The sequence below is a fragment of the Heloderma suspectum genome, chromosome 3 (genome assembly GCF_057233095.1).
Source record: "Heloderma suspectum isolate Gila_16-S chromosome 3, 16-S_ref, whole genome shotgun sequence".
Lineage (NCBI taxonomy): Eukaryota > Metazoa > Chordata > Lepidosauria > Squamata > Helodermatidae > Heloderma > Heloderma suspectum.
The window spans coordinates 326,920,269-326,940,188 of record NC_139460.1 but is presented as its reverse complement, the minus strand read 5'-3'; the positions used below and the strand labels follow the sequence as shown (position 1 = coordinate 326,940,188).

Here is a 19,920-nt window from a genome sequence, read left to right as displayed (position 1 = left end):
GCACCTCATGGAGCAAAAGGCGCCCGACAATCCACAAAACACAGACGAAGGGGATTTTTACGTGGTCTGTCCATCCCTAGCTGCAACGGACAAACACCGCGAGCCCTCTGGAACTTGCATGGTTTAGTGCAGGGGCGGGGAAACTAGGGCCCAAGCTCCCTATCCACCCCTGCTGGATTGGGTCCCTAGATCATAGAATCATGGAATAGTAGGGTTGGAAGGGGCCTATAAGACCATCGAATCCAACCTCCCCAAGGGAAGATGGCCACGCCCCTTCCCTTGGCCCGCCCCCTTTCCTCTAAGCGCTGAGCCTTTGGTGGCTTCTCGGGTTTGTGCATCCCCCCCATTCCAAAAGGTTGAAATGCCTCTTCTCCTAAGACTTAGTTGCAGGCATTGAGAGTTTTAAGAGGAAATAGGGCACCACCATGGTTTGTATTTTTGGCGCTACCCCTTTTGCCTTGCCCCCTGAAATTAAATTAGGCCCTCAGGTTGAAAGAGGTTCCTCATTCTTGGTTTAATGCCACCCAGAGTTAAGACTCTGCCCATAGAACACAACCAGCTCCATCCCAACACTCTCCTTCACTTGCTAGTTTTCTATGTGCAGAGTGTTCTTTGCTTTTTGATATGGGAGAGCAACAGCACTCTCCTGTTCCTGTTCCCCAGCATACTGCTTCTGATGCTGGAGGTAATCTACAGCCTGAATTCCGATTCAGCCTCCCAGGAGAGCTGCCCAGTGCATTGGATGATGAATTGTAAAAGAGCAGGTTTGGGCAAGGGCTTGAAATTAAGGTATATGCATAATCCATCTGCCAAAATGGGGCCTAAAAGAAAGTTTCTGCTAGAGGACACAGAATTCAGACAGCACTCCCCCCTTTACTTTTCCCAAGAAAGAACACAAAAGAAACAATAAAAGGCAAGAGATCCAAAGGAACCAGCGCTTAAATGATTCATGATTGTCCTGTTCCTTACAAAAGGATTTTTAATGCAGCATTTTAGCAATATTAGCATCGATCAGTGTTGCTCCTGCACAAAGCACTTAGGCTGGAATCCTACTCCCCACTCAACTGGGAGTAAGCCCGACTGAACTCAATAGGACTTATTACTGAGTACAGATGTATAGGGTTGCACTGTGAAGTTTGGTAAAAATGAACACAAAGAATAAATCAAAGGCACTGTGAAAAACCACCTGGGGTGAAATAAGAACATCAGGCCAGCCCTGCTAGCAAGCAAGTCACAGATCAAAAGCCCCCCCCACCCCGGTTTGTTCTAGAGTGACTTTTATTCAGAGGTACACTGCCTCTGTGCATGGAAGCTCCATTCAGGTGTTACAGACCTATTCTCTATGAGTGTAAATTGACGGCCATCTTCACCGCTGGTGGCAGTCAGTTCAAATGCTCCCATCCCAAATTCATTTCAGAACAACGTCCAGGTGATTACAGCATAATCAACATTTCCCACAAATCAGTGCACACAACAAAGGAAAATAAAGAAAACATGGAACTGAACAACAGGCAAGGCCCTCATCCATCCCCTTCTTTTCAAGGGGGCTTACACAGGAGTAGTGTTTGGGATACTGTACCCTGAGGTCAGGAACCCCAGCCCTTTAACTTGAACTATTTGTGTGTGTGTGTTTCTACTGTCTTCCCACTGATATTAATGGGAACAAGCAGGGTTAAGTCCATGGACTGCTAAGTATTTGTCTTAAAACTAAGAGTGCAACAGTTCAGGCATCAACTGCTCCAGAAATTGGCCTGTTTCCTTTTTGCTTAGATGGGACATTCTATTGACTTGAGAAAATTTACACATATAGAAAGTGAAAACTTCAGAAACCTAAAAAGCTTCATCAAAATGGTATATTTTTCATTATAAGTATGATCCTATATATTTTAGAAAATGCATAAAGAAACCTTAGTTAAGAAACTTTTAAGGAATAAAAAATAATGCATAGTTTTTAAAACCAGGGGCCTGATCCACCAATAATGTCTCCTGAGTGCGCACCATTGAAATGCATTGGTACTCCCATTCACTGTGCCAGGGCTTACACAAAAGGCATTCCTAATGGATTGTGCCCAAGGTCTTTTTGGCAAAAAGGGAGGGTGTTTTCTTTGCAATAGGTTAAATAAAGCTTTGTAATAAATACACTGCGCTACTGTAACTAAGCCCTATGAGGGTGACATCTGATAGCACTCCACTTAGATACTACAGTTCTTACTAAGGAGACAGATGCTGAGGGAGATCAAAAGCTGCATGTCGCCTTCCCCATCGATGGCAATGCCGAAGAACTGAAAAATGGGATTTGGGGCCTCATGCGGTGCAGCTTTCACTGGGCGGTGCCATTCTAGACTGTAAAGGCAGGAGTAAATGTTCACCCACGTTTAGAAAGACAAATCCATGCAAAAAGAAAAGTAGCTTGTCAGGGAGAAAAGTCCTCACTCAGCCTTCTCCCTGACATGCTAGCTCTAGAGGTGCAAGGCATTTTGTTTTGTGGATGAGCATTCACCTGTGCTTGTTCAGCCTAGTTCAGGCAAAGGTTGACCATTTTTATTGTTGTCTGTGTTGACGGAGATTTCAGTTGGGACTTGGGACAAAAGAAGCAGGCATCAAAGCAAGTGTCAGGTGTAAGAGGAGGCCATTCATCTCTTCACAGCATACACATATTTTGGCAAAAGCAAAACTGAAAAATTTGCAAAAGCAAAAATTTTGAAATGGAAGGCTTATGATCTGTCCAGATCTCCCTTGCCCACGTCACTGTCTCTTCACCCAGAGTGAACTAGTGGCTGGAACTGCTCCGGGTTCCTGTCAGCTCTCCAGACCGGGTATCACACTGCTCAACGTCATGGAGCACGTGGGTTACATTAGGGGTGATCCTAAGGTTACAATGCTAAGCTAGGGTGCAGTGCTTCGCAAACGTCCAACACTCGGGGGAACATTTGCCACATCAGCTTGACTGCCAACGACCCCCTGCGCGTTTAACGGACTTGGGGGGAAATTCTAGGGCACGCGCTTGGTTGGGGGGAAATTCTAGGGCACGTGCTTGGTTGGGGGGAAATTCTAGGGCACGCACTCAGTTGGCAAGCCGCTCCAGTTGCTCTGGGTGTGTTTGCCTTACAACCCGTCTCTGCGATGGCGCCCACTTTGTGGAACGTGCCACGTGCTAACTGTGGCATGTTGAAGGCTTATCTTTCCACCCAGGCTTTCCCTGATGAACCGTGTTGCCCAATTTGTTGATTATTAGTTTTCCAATTGTAAATGTTATAATTGAAAAAGGTTTTTTTAAAAAATAAATGTGTTTTTTTCTAACTGAGATGTTTTGTATTGTTTTTCAATATTTAAACTTGGAGGTCTTGTATTTTAAACATTTATGTTGTAAACCGCTCCAAGATGTCTTTAGATATAGGCAAGTGGTCTCTAAATTGATTAAATAAGGCACTACTACGTGAGGGTTGGCTCTGCAACAGTGCTCTGTGAGCGTTCCTCCTACAGCATCGGGGGGTGCTTCTAGATGGATGGCTCCTAGTGCAGCAGTGCTACCCATTAAAAGGCAATGCGTGGCGATGCATCTCTCCCTCCTTACTGGAATTTTTGGGGTGGCAACCGCCCTCTCCTGACCAGAAAGAACTGGTGGAGAAGCGCAGGAGATGGAGGGCGACATGTCCGGGCCCCTCGTGAAATTCCACGTTTGAAGCAGGGCTGTTGCAGAATAAAAGACACACCTGGGAGCACCCAAGACTCCTCCGTGGCTGCACAGACAAAGGGGAAAACCAGCAGGGGGAGCAGGCAAGACATCTCTCAAGTAAGGATGGGTGAGAAATTTGCTTTGTCGAGCTTGTTTTTATGGATTTGCCCGATTTGCGCCTCCCAAGCCTCACACATGCTGAGGCAGGGTCATGTATTGAAATCCACATTTTTGCAAGCTTTCTGAATGCAGCTTGTCTTGGGAAAATTGTGCACACAAAGGCGCATATTAGGGAAAAGTGCACACAAAATGCCTATCTTTGAAAAAGTGCACTCAAAACTGAATTTGAGCGATGCAATGAACCTGGGGAAAATTGTGCACGTTTTTAAAAATGTGCACAAAACCCCATAGGAATTTCTGTACAGATTTTTGCTTTGGAAAAAAAAAAAAGCGAGCTTATGTGGAAATGGGATGGGATGAGTTTGACTTTAAAAATATGACAGTCTCAGAGAGTCTGAGATAGATCCATCCCTACTCTCAAGGAAGCTTGCCCACCTCCTGATCAGCTTCTGGTTCCCCCAGACACAGCTTGCAAACTAATGTTGTGGTACAGCCTTCCCCACCCTGGTGCCCGTCACATCTTTTGGACTTCAGCTCCCATCTGTGCCAGCCAGCTTGGCCAATAGCTACGAATTCTGCGAGTTGCAGCCCAAATTGGAGGGCACCAGGTTGGGGGAGCCTGCTGTAGTCGGTCAACTCTGGTCAGAAGGGATGGGATGCTAACTTCTGGGGTGCTATTTTATTGCCCACCTCTTATAGCAGGCAGCATCTATCTTTCAACACATTTGGGGTGAGGGCTCTTGAAAGACACAGGGTTGAAAATAGTCCTTGCTAATCCCCTGGTAGTCTGCAGAGCAGACTGGGGGAATAGGGTGTTGTGTGTGTGTGTTTGGCAGTAGAAACATGGGTGGCACAGCACGAACCCTCAACCCACATGATTGTGTTTTGGTAACTCTCCTCCCAGTTCTGGCAATGAGCTAATACACCAAACCGGGGGTGTGAAAAGGCACTTTGAACAGGGGGCACTGTTACATTTCCAATCCCTCCCCCGCCCCCGCGCAATCCCCCGGTATAATTCCTTCTCTTGCTATAAAGTGCAGTTTGACTTCCATCAAAGTCAGTAATGTTTTTTAGTGCTGAAATCTATGGGGATGGGGGGACATGACATTCTCCCAAGAAATATGTTTAATTCAAATGTGGTCTCAAGGACTGGATCCTTTTCGGTGTTTACAACTGGGGGGTAGTGGTTTGATATACAGTTTTTCTTGGGCAGTGGGGAAAGGAATAAAATATTACATTTGGCAAGTTTCATACTTGATACTGAATGTATCACCAGGGTTTATGATTAGGGTTTTTGTTTCTAAAGTGCTCTCAAAATCCAATTGTAAAATGGAAATTTGTATGTTGCAAACTTCCAGACCTAAATTGCGAAATTATGGATTTGTGCAAGGCTCTCTGTTAGCCGTAGTGTGTGTGTGTGTGTGTTTCCTTTCCTGATTAGTCCTTCAGGTGGAGGCAATGGTAGTTTGCGTGTATGTTATTCCATCTGCTACAGCCCAAGATGTCGTCCAATGGAGGCGCAGCTAAGGCGGCTTTGAGCAAGACTTAGGGTGGCTCTACAAGGACATGCTTGCCAGCATCCGGTGACTCCCTATCAACATTTCCATCCCTCCATCACTGCAGCAATCTCCTCCCCTGCATCGTTGTCTTTAAGGCACTAGTAAAATTTTACGATACATGATCATATATGGGTATAGGCATAGATATAAAGTGTGTTTCTGTATATTAGTGTGCAAACAAGCTCAGAACTTGATGGCTCGTGAAAAATAAATGACCAAAGCATCATGACAGAATGCATTTGGCAGAATAATGGATTTCTGATTGTAGAGGCGGTTAAGCTGGAAGGGGATGGAGAAAAGCAAAGGATCGGGATAAATGTTCTCTAGACTGCCCTTCCCCAACCCGGTGCCCTCCAGTGGTGTTGGACTACAATCTCCATCATCCCCAGTCACTATGGTCAATGGCCATGCTGGCTAGGGTCTATGGGATGTGCATTCCAACACTTCTGGATGGCACCAGGTTGAGGATGGCTGCTCTTGACCCCTTAAGGCCAGGAAGTCGCTAATGTGGCATTAGCATACTTTAGGCTTTTGGTACATCTACACTACAAACTTCAGTTAGTTTAATACCAGTTTAAGCACCACGGCACCCCTCAAAGAGTCGTGGGAATTGCAGTTTCATAAGGGGGTGAGAATCTTCTGTAAAAAAGCCACAGTGCCTCTCACAGAAGTGCATTTCCCAGGGTCCCTTGGGGAGAGGGGAGGGGTGTTCAATCCATTTAAGAGTCTGTAGTGTAGGGTCAGAGGGCAGAACGGGATGTGGTCCAGCCCCAGAGGATGCCCCTCTTGTCTCAAGGCCCTCCAGCTGTGTGAGGGGGGGAGGGTTGTGCGGTGCTCCCGTTCGCATTCAGAGGTCGGTGCTGGCCTTTGCAGTCAGGGCTTGAATCCGGGACGAGTTACAGGTCTTGCAGAGGATGTGGCCATCCAGGGGGTAGCAGCCCTGGTTGTCTCCTTCAGACAGGAGCCCTCCGCAGTCCTGCACAAGAGAATCAGAAAGGAAAAAGTAACCTGGAACCGATTTTTTTTAAGTCATTCACAATAACCTACAGCGGCCTTCCCCAGTCTGACACCCAACAAATGTCTTGGACTACAACTCCCAGCATCCCTGCGCATCAGTCATGCTGGCTGTGGTTGATGGGAGCTGAAGTCCAAAACATCAGGTTAGGGAAGCCTACACTATAGGCCTTACAGGAGAATGAAAGGTTATGTTAAGGGAATGAGCTTCAACCTGGAACTGCTTTCCACATCATTGTTATTGGATTCATCTGAGGCAACTGGATTCACGTCTGCTGGATGTCCCCCAAATCAGTCCAAGCTCTGGGTAGGGTTGGAGCTGTCCAGGGCTCCAGGCTCTCGCATGGCAACGGTGTTATCCTGCTCACCACTCCGTCTGCCTCTTTGCACATCCTTCCGGAGGCAAAGGCGTGGTGGGATCGCGAGGACTGAGGAACCCCAGAGACACCATGGCTGAGACTGAGTTCCCGGACGTCGCCATGAGCGTGCTCATGGGAAATGGAGATTGGAGTGGCCCACAGATGACCCGGGATGCGTGGCTGAAAAGCCCTGGGATGATTCACTTGGTTGAGATACCACCTCAACTCCTGTCTCCATTTTCGAGAGGAGGAAAGCGGTGAAACATGTGCTAATGCAGGGCTGGGGATCTACGGCCCTCCAGGTATTGCCGGCCTACAACTCCCGTTGTTATGCTGGCTGGAGGAGATGGAAGTTGGGGTTCACAACATCTGGAGGCCAGCAGGCTCCCCACGCCTGTGCCAGTGCTACCTCCCTGGAGCAATGGGACCTTTCCTTGAAATTGGCACATGTGTTCGCAAAGTTTTCCTCAGTCAAAATTCAAAGACCAGCTCCATCCTCCCGCCTGAGGGAAGATGAGAAATACACTGCGATGTGACACCAAAAGCAAGGCCTCTTGGACACGAGGATGTCCTAGGTGTAAGGGGACGTGCATAGTGTTGGTGTACCTCACAGGGTTGTTGTCAGGGTTACTGCTGAAGGCCTTTGAGGACCTGAAATGGGCTACATAACTGCTAAGGTAGGATTACTCCATAATATGCAATGGGAATTGTTGGTGGAGGCTGGTGGCTCCGAAGTCAGTGGGGCAATGCATCTGCTCCAGGTTTCAGTCAGAACCAGTCAGAACTCTAGCAGAGCTATTGGATCACTCCTTTAGAGTTCTGACTGAAACCTGGAGTGGATTCACTGCCCCACTGACTTCAGAGCCACCAGCCTCCACTGGGAATTGTTCCTCTCTCCCCTGAGCAATCTTCTTTTATATTGCAACATCAGTTTCCTGAACCTCCAAGTTGCATTTGTTTTCTGATGCACAAAAGATCCTCCCATTGTGGGTCTAGCTCAGCTTTCCCCAACCTGACGCCTTAGTTATGTAAGGAAATTAAGAGTTTACATTCTCCTTCCCCAAACTGGTGTCCTCCAGAGGTGCTGGACTGCAACTCCCATCATTCTCAGCCAGCATGGGCAATGCTGAACATGCTGAACTGCGTTAGACGCATGGGCAAGCATGACTCAAACGTGCAGCTCTACCAAAACAAGGACAAAGACACTGACACGCTACTTAAAATTGCAAGCACCATGTTGGACCCCTAGTTAATGATTCATCTGATTCTTCAGTTAATCCACTCGTATAACACAGCTTGTATCCAGGGATGCAGTAAAGGCAAAGGCAGCCAAGAAACATTTCCATCCAAGTTCTGATTCTACTTGCTTGACAAACCTTTAAAACCTGCTTGTAAAACTACCTTGGCTTGTCCTCAGAAGGCAGTGGGGCTGAGCCATGCTTGAACATGAGGCGTCCCAAATCCAAACAAACCCCGCAGGGCCTGCGTGTCCAGTTTTGGGTTACACACTGTAAGTTGTGTGGAAAAGCAAGCTGTTCCATAATTTGCAAGGTTTTATTTGTTTATACCAGTATTTTCATGCTGTTTCTCTGCCACAGCTGAGTATATTTAGCCCAGAGATGAGATGGTTAAGTGGAGACATGAGGGGTGTCTTCAGATATCTGAAGGTGTGTCACACACAAGATGGAGCATACTTGTTCTCTGTGGCTCTAGGGCACAGGACTAGAACCCATGGGTGGAAATTGCAGGGACACAGATTTCGGCTAAACATTAGGGTGGAGTTCCTAATGGTCGGAGGTGTTTGACAGCGGAGCAGACTGCTTCAGGATGGTGGGCTCTCCTCTGCTGGAGCTATTTAAACAGAGGCTGGATGACCACCTGTTAGGGATGCTGCAGCTGCTTCCTGCACCGGAGCTGGGGGGGTCAGACTAAATGACCCCCACTCTCCTTTCTGACTAAGCAGCTTCCAACATAAAATGGTACAATAACATTCAAAACAAATACTCCCAACAGCAAATATAAATTAAATGAGACTGAAATTAAGCCCACTTTACTATTACTTAATTATTTATTATAGAGATTTGTAAACTATCTTTCAGTGAATTCCCATGGCTGAAATCAAGCGTCATCTGATGTTGTTTGAGGTGCTGCCCCTTTGAGAATGACACTAAAAGAAATGGCTACAAAATGACTTCAGTGCATTTGAGGGCTGTTCAATTAACTCCAATACGTTCCGACTGAAGCCATACAGGCTGTAGAACAACCTGTGAGATGTTCGTAGTTATGGAGGTGGGTTTTTAAAAAAGAGGCTAGCAGGGGTAGAGCATGCAACATGAATGGCAGCCCCAGGAAATCCAAGGCTGACCCACTTTCTCAGGACTGTGTAGCCGTATCGTACTGAGTGGACCTGAAACTTGGACCACAGAATTTCAGCCTCATGGAACTCCTAGAGTGGGCAAGTTTTGTTACTGATGAAGACACGGATTTTGTAAAATTGAATTTGAAAGTGCCAGTTTGGGGAGCAGCAAGGACCTGAGGGGTGCTCAGAATTCTGAAGCTCTTGTCCAGGGCTGAGGTTTCCGACAGGGTGCCCGTGGGCACCTCTCTTGGCACCCGCCAGGGTTCCTGTCCCACTTTTATTTTATTTCTTAAGATGACGATGAAGATGATTTAAATAACTGGGAGGCTGGCATGGTGGAACGCAAAGCGCTGCCCTCCAGCAAAGTCATTATCTGGGTCCCCGTTTGGTGCTCAGACCCCACCTCTGCCTTGTAATGGGTTCTTGGTGAAGTTGCTTTTCTTTTAATCTCACCAGTGTCTTCTGGGAAATGAGAGTTTTGTGAAAAGCCATTTTATGAATAAGCAGGTGTGTCCCCTCCCCCCTGCCCCTGTAGCCTTTTTCTGAGTGCCCACGGCACAAAATGTGTCCACTGACCCCCGAAGTTGGGGACCCCTGATCCTGGGGGAAAAGTTGCCCCATCTTTTGGCTGCCTTCCTTGGGTGGCTTTAAAAGCAGCTTCACAGACACAGATGTAGCTAGTGAAGTTTTTCCTGGCATGGAGATGCACGGAAGCGATGGGGGGAAAAAGGGCACCTCTTCGTGTCTGTGTGCCAGCCAGGCTGCTGCAAAAAGGCCGAGCAGAGCCAGTGCTAGCAGGGGGGCAGCTCTGTGCCGGGGGTGGGTGAGAAACACCCCCCGACGTCTGCCAGGAAGCAAATCCCACACCAGTTCCTCTTCACGCCTGCCGAAGCGACTGACCTCGCAGCGGTAGCACTGCACGTGGAAGTCGCGATCCAAGGCCACGATGCGGACCGTCTCCTCCTGGCCCTGGGCAGGCACGATGGGCTCCTTACAGACGGAACAGCGGGGAGCAAATTTCCTAGAGAAGGAAGAAAGGTTTGCAGTGAAGACTCCTGTCATTCAAGCTGACCCAAGCTGGAGAGCAGCGGAGGCTGGCGGCTGGCGGCTCCGATGTCCGTGGGGCAGGGAATCCGCTCCAGGTTTCAGTCCGAACCTGCCAGAACTCCAAAGGAGCCCTCCAAGGCGCTGCTGCTAGGAAGGCCTTGCAGACTAGCCTCACAGAGTCAGAAAGGGGCTCGGAGGCCATCTAGCCCAAGCCCCTGCCCTGACTGGTGGCCGTCCAGCCACGAGCCCCCACTTGCCTTCCTGTCCTTGTGGCCAGCATTCTGCTAGCAAATCACTGGACTGCTGCTGTTCTTGCTCTTAGTGGCCTCCTCTTCCCCATCAGCAGCAGCAGTAGCAACACATAATACAATAGGTCAAACACAGTTAGGGGAGGAGAAACCCCCCCCCCCGAGTCAGCCGCTGTCATAGATATTGCAATACCCCTCACACTGGGAGGAAGGTTGAGGGGGTGGGGGAGAAACTGAGAATGAAAAGGGAAAGGAAGCCTGTGCTCGGTTCCTTGGGACAGAGTCCCACTGAATTCTTCGGGGTTACTTCTGAGTAAGATACGTTTGCCTCCCACTCCCCATGAGGGGTTTGTTTTTCTAAAGGGGTGTGTGTGTGTGTGCAAAACGTAGGATTTCCCTCTCAGGCGGGGGTGGCGCAGTTTTGGCTGCATAAGCAACAGCACCCACCTCTGAACGTCCGAAACAGAAGGAATGAGAAATAATAACTCATACCTTCTCCAGCTTTATTCTCTCCGCACACCAACCCCGCTGTCAGGCTTGCTGCCACCTGCCAGTCATTCTTCTCTCTCACACGCACACACAAGGCACACAGGTCCCGCGCGTCCTTCCTCGTGCCCGCAAGAGCCTCAAGGGGATCCAGGCAGAGAGAGGGGCCCACACAGCGCCTACCTGTGGAAATCCTCGATGCAGTGGACGTTGCCGCCGGAGTCCACGGTGAAGGGGATGCCGTCCAGGCTGCGGCTGCATATCACACACGTGAAGCAGTGGGGGTGGTAGGCCTTGCCGGTGGCGCGCAGGATCCGTTCCATGATGGGCTTGGTGCAAACGCTGCACTGCTCCAGAGTATTCTGCGGCGAGAAGATGTAGTGGGAAGTGGTCAGCAACACACAACCTGGACGCAACCTCAGGCCCCCGCGGCCAGCCCGACCCAGCCCACGCTGGGAGACATTGCCAGAGGGAGGCTAACAGGGCCGCTTTCCTTCGGACGATCTGCCATTCAAGCAGAATCACGTGAGGGACATGACTTCCCTCTCTCTCCACTGAGCAGCGGAGGTCTTCAGGATGCACACGGTAAGTCGCCGAGGGCGATCCCACACGGCAGGCCAGCACAGCTGGTGGCTGACCCAGATGAACCAAGCCATTCATTGTGACCTGTCTAGTCAACATCTCTCTCTCTCTCTCTCTCTCTCTCCCCCCCGCCCCATTTTGCAGTCCCTTTTGCAACCTTGAAATAGAGTAACCAGACAGATCCTGTCTGAGTGTGAACATCAGGAACAATGAAGTCTCCATCGTCTCTCTCCCATGGTATCTCTTTATGGCATATCAAGACTACGCCGCCCTGGATTCTCTAGCTACGTCCTTTGTCAGACGTCTCACGCAGACCTGGCCACTGCAGGCAAAGGAGTCCGTCTGCGGATCTGCTGTCTGTGTCTGAGGGCACATTCACAATTCCAGTCACGCCTTCAACAATTATGTGGAGATCCAGCCTGTCCTCTTCACACAAGCAGGGCTTGAGTTTTTAGAGGTGGCTTTCAACGGGGGGTTAGACAAATTCACGTCGGGAAATATTATTGCTGCCATTGCTGAATTTATAAATCACTCCACATCAAGAGATATCGGGGCATTATACAGTCAGTTAAAACACAAAATACAAAGAAGTCACAGTAAAAGCAAATAGAGCCGTGAACCAATAAAAGAGTGGCTGGAATTTACTCATCAGTCAGGAAATGGTTGGCTGAAAAGAAAAGTCTTCCGCAAACACGGAAAACAAAGTAGCGCAGCTGTATGCCCATTCTCTGTTGGGAGGGCATTCTACAGGGTGGGAGCTAACACACGGAAGGCCCTGCTCGTGGTGTTCTTCAAGGGGATCTCCAACCCATCTGGCATCAGCAGGAGTGTCTCTTCAGAAGAGCTCAGTGATTGGGCAGGATGAGAAGGAAGAAGGTGTGTCCTCAAGTAGGTCTATCAAAGAGATGTATGAGAAACTAGTTTTAGATCGGTCTTGATCAGGATATTACCCAGTTCGCATCTTCCGGACCGAACAAGGACATGGATGCAATCTGCTGTCAAAGTCTGTACATTTCCGAGCTTGCAATGTTCTTTGCAGACCACCCCCCACACTGCGTTTGAGAGCATGCATACATTTCAAAATTAGCGCATTTCAAAAATGCGTTTGTTTAAAAAATGCACACAACTGATGCATACATTTGGGGAAATATACATGGAAATACGCACAGATTGCCATGCGTTAAAAATAACAAACAAAGCTTGCAATCTGATATGAAGGTGAGTCAGAATGAGCTTTGAGATGGAATTTGGAGAACTTTGGCAAGCTGGAGTTTTGCTGATTTGCACATCCTTAGTCTATCAGCTGCTACTAGGTGCGATAGCTAAAAGGAACCTCCATGTTCAGAGGCAGTATGCCTCTGAATAGCAGATGCTGGGGGGCGGGGCAACACCATGGGAGGGTGGCTGTGTGCCCTGTTGCTGCTTCTTGCAAGCTGCAGACAGCCATCGCCTCCTCCTCCCTTGTGCTGCCCCCAGCCAGATCTGGATCTGAAGCAGGAACCCGCTGTACTTGTATCATGATGTTCAGGCATTCCTGTTCCATGCAATGGCATGCTGAGGCCTGGGATGTCGGTGGCTTGTCTTGAGTGCTGCCTCAATCCCCATGAACAGGCTGAGCCTGTCCTCCAAAGACCAAAACAGGCCCCAGCTGGGATGCCAAGGAGGCCGGCAGGCTGACATTTTCTAATCACGCTCCCCCCAACACTCCCAGCAACAGCAATCTGGCTCGACAGCCCCATTTTTCCACCCGTGAAGAGGCACAAAAATAGCCAAACTTTCCCTGCTACCTGGAGGCACTTTTGGAGCCAGCTTGCGGTGAGGGGTAACTGAAGTTTAAACCTTATTACTGCCACACATGTCTCTAAAAGCCTGATAATTAGCCAGCACAAAGTTTTATAGACTGTTTCTGGCTTCAGGGGCTTCTTGTACTTTTCAAAACAAACCAGAGCAACAGGACTGTTTCAACTGAGATCTGGAATGCATGTCTGGAAACTGCAGACACACGGGGAACCTGGCCTTTGCATGTACCTTCCTGACCCCCACAGATCCGCCTAGGGGGCTTCATGTCCAGCAGACATCAACCCTGCAGCCAGTTTTCCCCATGGAGAGAGGACAGTGCTTGGAAGCATGTGAAGAGTGCATTTTCCTCACCACTAAGGAGCCACGGCTAGAGGTTGAGGTGTTTTAACAGACAACTCATCTGCAGGCTGTGATGTTGCAGGAGCCTCCAGTGAGGTAAAGACGGAGAGGCACCAACCACGCGCCACGGGGAGGAGCAGAAAACGAGGCGATCCAGCATGGCTTTGCCCTGCATTTACAGCTGTTAAGATGTTAGATCACAGCTTGCCGCTTGGGGAGATGCTGGCTCGCAGTCGGAACACATTTACATCTTGGAGGGATTAATTTGTCTCCACCATGTCATCCTGGTGGAAGCAAAGCAAATTCCACAGCAAGGGCCATTCACCTCCCCAGACGGATTCCTGTACACGGTGGCAGAATAAAAAGAAGGCCTTTGTAGTGCCAGAGCCGGTTACAAGGGGAATGGAAAGGGGTGTGGAAAGCGATGAGCAAAAAGGCCGTAGGGCTAAATGTTGTTTTCTTAAATCTGTCTTGTCAATTGGCGTTGTGTGGGTTGCCTAGCCGTTGCTCACCTCCATGCACGGATCGCTGCTCCTGTCATCTCTGTGTTGTTAATTCCTCGAGCCTCCCCTCACCCCCCACCTTGTCTTCTCCACTGTTGATATTCTGACTGTAAGCTCCTTGGGGCAGGCACTCGTCTTTTCTGCTTAGGAGCAGATTGTACGTAGATGGCACTGTACAGATGTCAGGGATGTCATCATAATTACTGAAATTAATATTATTGTTTCTAAGCAGGAAGGCATTTCTAGACTGGAACATGGATTTTCTTCCTTTCTTTTTAATTCCAGGCTGCTGCTGACTAATGACTTACCGGGCTCTCTGTGAGACGGCAAAAACTAGTAAAAGAATTTGTGGTCTAGTAACTTTTCTGGACTTGTTTGCAAGGGCAATTCAAGCACGTAGGTGGAGAAAGGATGGAGCAATGCAAAATGAACGCTGGGCAGCATTTGCAAGAGACATAAAGACTTGTGTGTGTATGTTTTGTTTTGTTTTTAATGCCATATGTGCTTGATGACATCACATTGGCCACATTATGCATGTTCACATATTAACATTTGGTAATCTAAGGAAAGACGCTCAGCAGGAAAAGCCACATTTGAAGAACAACAAAGCAGAACTTAGATTTCTCTGAGATGTCAGAGTGGAACTCAGTAGGGTACATTTACAGCATGATTCTCTGCTTGATGTTTGCATGCCAACTTCTCCCTCTGCTCCGCCTGACGTCTTTAAAGACTGCATTCGTTCACAGGAACAGGAGAATGTTCACCCATTTGAATCATTCAGATGAAGTGCAGTCATCATTATGCCATTGCCAAGGATCAAAAGCACAAGCATTTCCAATCCCAATGATGGGAACATTAGACGTGGCAGGTTCTTTTTTTTTTAAATTAAAGAAGAACAAACGTCATCTCTTGTTTTGACAAAGAAAAACAACATCAGCAATAACACAGAATCAAATGTGAAAGAAGATGAAGAAGAAGGACCGCAGTTATCACTGGGTCTCCTTTCAACAGATGGGCCAATGCAGCATGGTTACAGTGTAAAAGGAGGAGGAGAGAGAATAAATTTGACACGAGTGATTATTAGACAATGCAAGGGCCTGTATCACAATTCCTTCCTTCTACCACAGCCTGCAGATGTGTCGGACTACAACTCCCATACTGCTGCGGTGTAATTCGTGACCTGGCTGTTTCCAAGAGAATCACTTGCCAAGAGCTCAAAGTGGGCAAATCACAAGACCTACTGGACTATGATTATCAATGAACAGGCAAAACAGATAGGAACAAGCAAAAGCCCTATGAAGAGAGACTGAAAGAACTGGGCATGTTTAGCCGTGAGAAGACTGGGGGGAGACAGCATAGCGCTCTTCAAGTACTCGAAAGGTTGTCCCAGGGAGGAAGGCCAGGATCTCCAACATCCCAGAGTGCAGGACACAGAATCATGGGCTCAAGTTCCAGGAAGCCAGATTCTGGCTGAACATCAGGAAAAACTTCCCGATTGTTAGAGCAATACGACACTGGAACCAATTCCCTAGGGAGGTGGTGGGCTCTCCCACACTGGAGGCATTCAAGACGAGGCTGGACAGCCACCTGTCAGGGATGCTCTGACTTGGATTCCTGCATTGAGCAGGGGGTTGGACTTGATGGCCTTGTAGGCCCCTTCCAACCCTAGTATTCTATGATCTTACAAGCCCTCTGCTCAGGCAATCTAGCCAGGGCTGCCTTTCAAGTCAGCCATCTTGGGCCCAAAATGGGATATCCAACAACAGGGATTGGAGATGAAGAACCAGACATTCAAAAAGTGGACCCCCCATCTAGTGGTGGGTGGGGACAAAGGCAAAAGGGGAAGGGCCAACATACCAGCCTATTTTAGCTTAAAGCTCTTCCTGCCCATCACTCAGAGAAGAGGCATCTTAACATTTTAGGATAGGGAAAAAACTGTGCAAAAGCCGGGAAACCACCCAAGGCCGTGGCCATCTGGGGAACCATAAAGGGCCGGGCTTGGACCGCACCCCAGCTCTAAGTGCAAAAGAGAATAAATATACTTAAAAAAAAAAAAAGGTAAAGGTGTTCCCAACCAGTTGTGTCCAACTCTAGGGTGTGGTGCTCATCTCCATTTCTAAGCCGAAGAGCCAGCGCTATCCGAAGATGCTTCCGTGGTCATGTGGCCGGCATGACTGAACACCGAGGTGCACGGAACGCTGTTACCTTTCCTGCCAAGGCGGTACCTATTTATCTACTTGCAATTTCTTGCTTTTGAACTGCTAGGTTGGCAGAAGCTGGGACTGAAGACGGGAGCTCACTCTGTCACGCAGCGCTTGGGTCTCGAACTGCTGTCCTGCTGACCTTCCGGTCTGCAATTCAGTGGGGTTTCTTTCCTTCTTGAGCCCCTGCATGGGGGTGGGTGGTGGTGCAGTTTTAAGAAAAAAAGTGCCTGGGTGGGAAGGTCCCCCCCCACACACACTGGGGCCCTGTGTGCTTACACAAAAGTAAAAGTTATGAATGCTTCTATGCTATGCACTTAATGTAACACGTAGTTTTGCACTCAGAGTCTCTTCTCCTAGGACCCCGACTCGTGGGAAACATGGGGCACCTGAATTCAACCCTCACAGTCCCCAGGCCGGTCTCTGAGACATCCAGCACCCCCAACCCAATCCTGTGGTCCCTGGAACCCACCATTCACCCCTCTGCCCTTTCAATAAGACCCTGGTTTCCTCGTGCAACTCTGCTATCACTATTTTGAAGCAGCAATAGAAGCGATACTCCAAGAGCACAGAGATGGCAGAAGTGCTGCAGACGTCACTGAGCAAGAGCGTATGCTCTGTCTCCTCAGGTGCAATTTGTGTACTACAGTGCCTCAATGGACAGTTTGCTCCATTCAGCGACCGCCCAAGCAACAGCGGCATCCACCCCCACTCTGCTTTTTCTTTAGCATGGCTTTGCGGTAATAAGTATTCACTGGAAATGGACAGCTATTAGGCAGCCGGCAACAGGAGCTTCATAGCACGGCTGAGCTCAGAATCTGTTTTTGCTTCCATTCATAACAGAATTAAACTAACAGGACTAAGAAGAATGAAAACTTGTTTTCCCAGCACCTTAGATGCCACACGGTTTACATACAATTATGGGGGGAAATGACAGGAAATGGACCCATTTCTACTGAAGCGTCCTTGTCATGTTTCGCGCTGTTTCATTTCATGGCCCCTTTGGGGATGAGCAATTTCCCTCCAGGGCAAAAGATAAAGCTGCCGTTCGCCCACACATTGGGTGCCTTGCAGAAAAGCGGCACTAAGAAACACTCTCTGGTTTTGCGTTGCATTTTCCTGTCCTTTATATTCCCCTCAGTAAAATTATAGCCAATAAGCCTATGATTACAATACCGCCTCCTTGCTGTTGCCTTCTATCCCCCCCACCCCCGGCAATAATAGCTTCTGGCCACAAAATATCCAATACACAATATCTGGATCACACAGGAGCCCATGAAAGGGCCTAGGCGCGTCTGGAGGCCTCCAAATGATTGTGGCAGCTACGGGTTATGACAGCTACTATGGGCGCCCATGAGCCTCTCCCTCCAGCAGCACAGGGCTTCTTATTGCAGTAGCACAGAGGAGCAAGGAAGCTCTAGCAATTCCCTTTCTGTTGCAACTTCTTTATTCCTCTCTCCTTGCTGCAAGAAGACACGTGTTGCTGGAGGGTAAGTGTGATGAGGCTAAGATGGCTGGAGGAGGTTCTCTGCAAGTGACTGTAGCAGCTGTTACAGTCAATAGCTGTTACAGTCACCCAGAGACTTCTGACCTCGCTGAGTCTTGCTGATGGGCTCCTGTGTGAGCCAGCCCTAAGATTCGCCAACCAGTTATGGTGGGGTGCAGTGAAGTAGCGTTTCACTATGTTAAGCGGGTTGCGATTAATCTGTGATCAACGCTGTGTGAATGCTTTTCAGTTGTGGGCCCACTGAGGTCAGGATATTGTGCCAAATGAGCAAATGAAGGGGTTTATGTCAAACACAGGATGTCCAAATATTACTCGGGGAACTCCTGTAGACTTGTTGGAATTCATGGAGATCTCATGGTATCCACTGCGTGGGATCATCCTGGAAGCTTTTACTGGGCTTCCTCCTTGTCCGGTGGCTGCTTCTCATCTTTGGATTTCCTTCCTTCACAGGTGAACACCACCTATGCCCAGCTTGTTACAGAAGCAATGGCACATGCATTCACAGACCCATGATTGAGTAGGGAGAGTTCCTAATGCCTGACTCTTGCATGTCTGCTCAGGAGCTTCATGCAGGAGAACAGCAGAGGGCCTCCCTCCCCTGAAAAAGCAGCCATTCTCTTCTCTAACAGTGACAGCCAGACTCATTAAGCTCGTTAAAAGATCATAAAAACCCTGGGAGGTGGAAGCACGTACAGTCTACGCTTGACTCTTTTATTATTATTAGCTGGGTGATAAAATCACCAATTGGTGGTTATAAATTATAATGGCTGAAGCAGAAGCTGATGGATGCGCAAAAAAAGAGATCTCCTGTGGAGATTCACCAGAAGTGCTGGAAGACTCTGGGAACGGGATCTGCTTTGGGATAAAAAGAGCCCTCGCCCTGAGGAGTTGGACCAATTTATACGATCAGCAGAATCAAATGGCAAAGCTCTTTCTGGACCATATGACTTCAGGCTGCAGGGAAAGGTTTGCGCACTTGCCCCATATGGAAAACAAAAACTAAACCAACAGCAGCCCCCCCCCCCACATAGAAAGCCAGCATATCAGGGAGAAGGATGGCCTGAACCTTCCTCTTTAACATCCTAGTTTTTTTAGGGGAAGGGGGGATTTTATCCCATATGATTCTTCTGAGCCTTTAGGTCAGCTCATGTACCAAAGGCCAATTTTCATCATCAAAGCAGCCAGTCTGGGAATTTGGGTTGAGTTTGGGATGTGGTGAAGTGGCCGCTGACCCCTCTGTGTCTCGGATGCTTGGCAGTTCGGCCCATTTAGGCTCTGTATGGGCAAACCATTGATAAAGTATGTATTGTACACTCAGAGGGTACGTATTGGGGATGATGTGCATGGCCCCTGTCCTCCAATCCGCAGAGGTTGAGTGCAGCAAGTGGCAGCACCAGTGCACACTTTCCAGGGATGGGCAAATCGGTCAAGCTCGATTTCACTCAGGTTCTCATTTTTCCTATGCTAACTTTGTTCCATCCTGATTCTGCAAAAGACTGCAATGTTGTTTTAGTCCTCATGGATATTTGTACACATTTGCATGCACATTGTTTAAATTGCACATTTTTTGTTTGTGTTTCCCCAAATGTATGCATTTGGTGTGTGCTTTGGCAGATGTACACATTTCCCCTCATTGAATAAAGTGTTTCTGTGCATGTTTTTGAGAACACATACCATTTTGTGCACATTTTTTTAAACATACACTTTTATGTGCCTTTTTGGGGGGTTAACTGCATTGCAAACTTCAAGAAGGCATGCATCGGTGGCAACCTGTGTTCTGGTTTGTGTTTAGGATCAGGAACCGTGAATTTAGTAAGTTTGCATTGAACTGTGAACCGAACGAATTTCTCAACCAACCCTAACATGTAACTCATGACCCACACGCACACAACTGTATGCAGAAAGACCATCTGCCAGATATTCCATTTGCCTGTCCTTCCAATCCTGCCCAGGACTTCCACAATTTTGCCACTTCCCAGCTCCATTACATTGGGACTTGTACTCTCATCAGCCTGCACTCCTTCCTGTCCCGGCACAGACGTTGATTGATTAACGGATTATGCTTCAATATAATTACACAGTGCGGAACCTCAGTAAGCAATCATGTAAAAATGGGAAGG

The 19,920-nt window shown here is 48.4% G+C and overlaps 1 protein-coding gene across 1 annotated transcript in view; it reads right to left on the bottom strand.

Annotated features, from left to right (window-relative positions):
* Positions 1 to 963: 963 nt before the first annotated feature.
* The window catches only part of LPP (LIM domain containing preferred translocation partner in lipoma), a 382,758-nt gene continuing 363,801 nt past the window's right edge, over positions 964 to 19,920 (bottom strand). Inside the window, exons 12-14 of the mRNA XM_084847796.1 lie at positions 11,052 to 11,230; positions 9,988 to 10,108; positions 964 to 6,331 (exon numbers count right to left, since the gene is read on the bottom strand). Of these exons, the coding sequence (XP_084703922.1) occupies positions 6,203 to 6,331; positions 9,988 to 10,108; positions 11,052 to 11,230 (429 nt within the window). The 3' untranslated portion in view covers positions 964 to 6,202. The remainder of the gene's footprint in view (positions 6,332 to 9,987; positions 10,109 to 11,051; positions 11,231 to 19,920) is intronic.